The sequence below is a fragment of the Ovis aries genome, chromosome X, assembly GCF_016772045.2.
Source record: "Ovis aries strain OAR_USU_Benz2616 breed Rambouillet chromosome X, ARS-UI_Ramb_v3.0, whole genome shotgun sequence".
In the NCBI taxonomy this organism is placed as follows: domain Eukaryota; kingdom Metazoa; phylum Chordata; class Mammalia; order Artiodactyla; family Bovidae; genus Ovis; species Ovis aries.
The window spans coordinates 129601132-129602999 of NC_056080.1; the positions used below are offsets into that span (position 1 = coordinate 129601132).

The following is a 1868-nucleotide window of genomic DNA, read 5'->3' on the forward strand; positions in this document are numbered from 1 at the left end:
GGCAGATGGGCTGACTGGGGGTTAAACATGGGGGAGGGGCAGGGCAGGAGTTGGGAGGTGGGACGTCCGGTGTCACGGGACATGAGCTGCCATAGTAACAGGCCTCCCTGCCTTGCATCCAATCAGAGATGGACAGTGTCTGTGACGTCAGGGAAAGCCGGGCCTATAAATTTGGCCAACGGCCTTCAACGGCCTCACTGTTCTTCTGGGCTGCACTATGGAGAATGGTGGCGCTGCCGTGTTGCAACCATCCTCTGACAGCCATGAGGAAGACGTGATCACCATAGAAACCAGCACCTCCGAAACTGAGCCCTCTGAAACGGAGATGGTGAAAGCAGAGACCTCCAAACCAGAGCCGAATGATGCGGAACCAAAAAGGCGAAGCAGAAGACAGCTAAGGGCCGCCGTTGCCGTCGCCGCCGCTGCCGTCAGGGCAATTTCTCAAGCTTTGCTACCTATTTCCCTAGGGTGCTGAAGCAAGTACATACAGGCCTGAGTCTTTCCCGTGAGTCCGTGAACGTCCTGGATTCGTTTGTGAAAGATATGTTCGAGCGGATTGCCGAAGAGGCTGGGCGCCTGGCCCACAGCAACAAGCGCTGCACCATCATGACCGAAGACATCCAGACATCTGTGCGTCTTCTGTTGCCTGGGGAGCTCGGCAAGTATGCCACGTCCGAGGCCACCAAGTCGGTCATCAGATACCACCTCTGCAGATGAACTGCCCCGGGACTGTCTGACCATCGCAAACCAGACTTAAGGGTTCTCCCCTTAGGCCCTACATTTAATCTTTAAAACATTTCTACCCCAAAGAAAACATTAAAAACCTCATTAACTTTGCTTCAATATGTGTCTGTTGTGTCATTTGTTCGATGGAAGATCGTGTCCTTTTTTCTTAACATGTTGCAACTCGTCCCTTTCCTAAATGGTTATTTCTATTCGTGATTTCTCAGTGATTTTAGGGATCTTTATGGTCAAAATTCTGTCCCTAAAAGTTTCATTGGCCTTTTCCATTTTCATTCTCCCATCTAATTTAGGTATCATCCAGAGATTTTTATATGGGTATAGCAACCGATAAAAAAGGGTGGTCTTCCCGGGTGGCTCAGCAGTAAAGAATCGGCCTGCAATGCAGGAGTCGCAGGAGAGGCAGGGTCCATTCCTGGGTCATAAAGATCCCCGGGAGGAGGGCATGGCAACCCTCTCCAGTATTCTTTCCTGGAGAATCCCATGGAGAGAGGAGCCTGGTGGGCTACAGTTCATAGGGTCTGCAAAGGGTCGAACACCACTGAAGCAAGGTAGCAGGCAGGCTCACACAGAGCAGTGTGTGTGTGTGTGTGTGTGCATGTGTGTGTGTGTGTGTGTGTGTGTGTGTGTGTGTGAGCTCAGTCACTCAGTCATGTCCGACTCTTTCTGACCCCATGGACAGGAGCCTGCCAGTCTCCTATCTCCTTGAAATTTTCCAAGCAAGAATACTGAATTGGGTTGTCATTTCCTACTCCAGGGGATCTTTCTGACCAAGGGACAGAAGCTGTGTGTCTTTCGTCTCCTGCATTGTCAGTCAGATTCTTGAACACTGCACCAGCAGTAGCAGATATAAAAATCACATTCTATTCCTTCAATCCCAATTCACTTCCATGTGTAAAGTAGGACTCAAACACAGTGTAAAATAAGAAAATTCTAAATTTCTGGAATCAAGCGCCGTATCTTTTGAAATCACCTTATCCAGATTTCTCTGATCTTACTTTTTGTTTGCAACCTAGAACATTTTGCTTTAAAAAAAAAGAAAAAAAAGAAAACAAAAGAAAACAAAAATCCTGACTGAATTGCAAACTTGCAGGGATGATGGGATAGTGGAGTGACAGAGAATGTAG

The 1868-nt window shown here is 48.2% G+C and overlaps 1 protein-coding gene across 1 annotated transcript; it reads left to right on the forward strand.

Annotated features, from left to right (window-relative positions):
- The first annotated feature begins 217 nt into the window (after window positions 1-217).
- On the forward strand, window positions 218-717 carry LOC114111700 (late histone H2B.L4-like). The gene is made up of 2 exons (XM_042242362.1): window positions 218-378; window positions 468-717. The coding sequence occupies exons 1-2, from the start codon at window positions 218-220 to the stop codon at window positions 715-717; spliced, it is 411 nt and encodes a 136-aa protein (XP_042098296.1).
- Window positions 718-1868: the final 1151 nt, after the last annotated feature.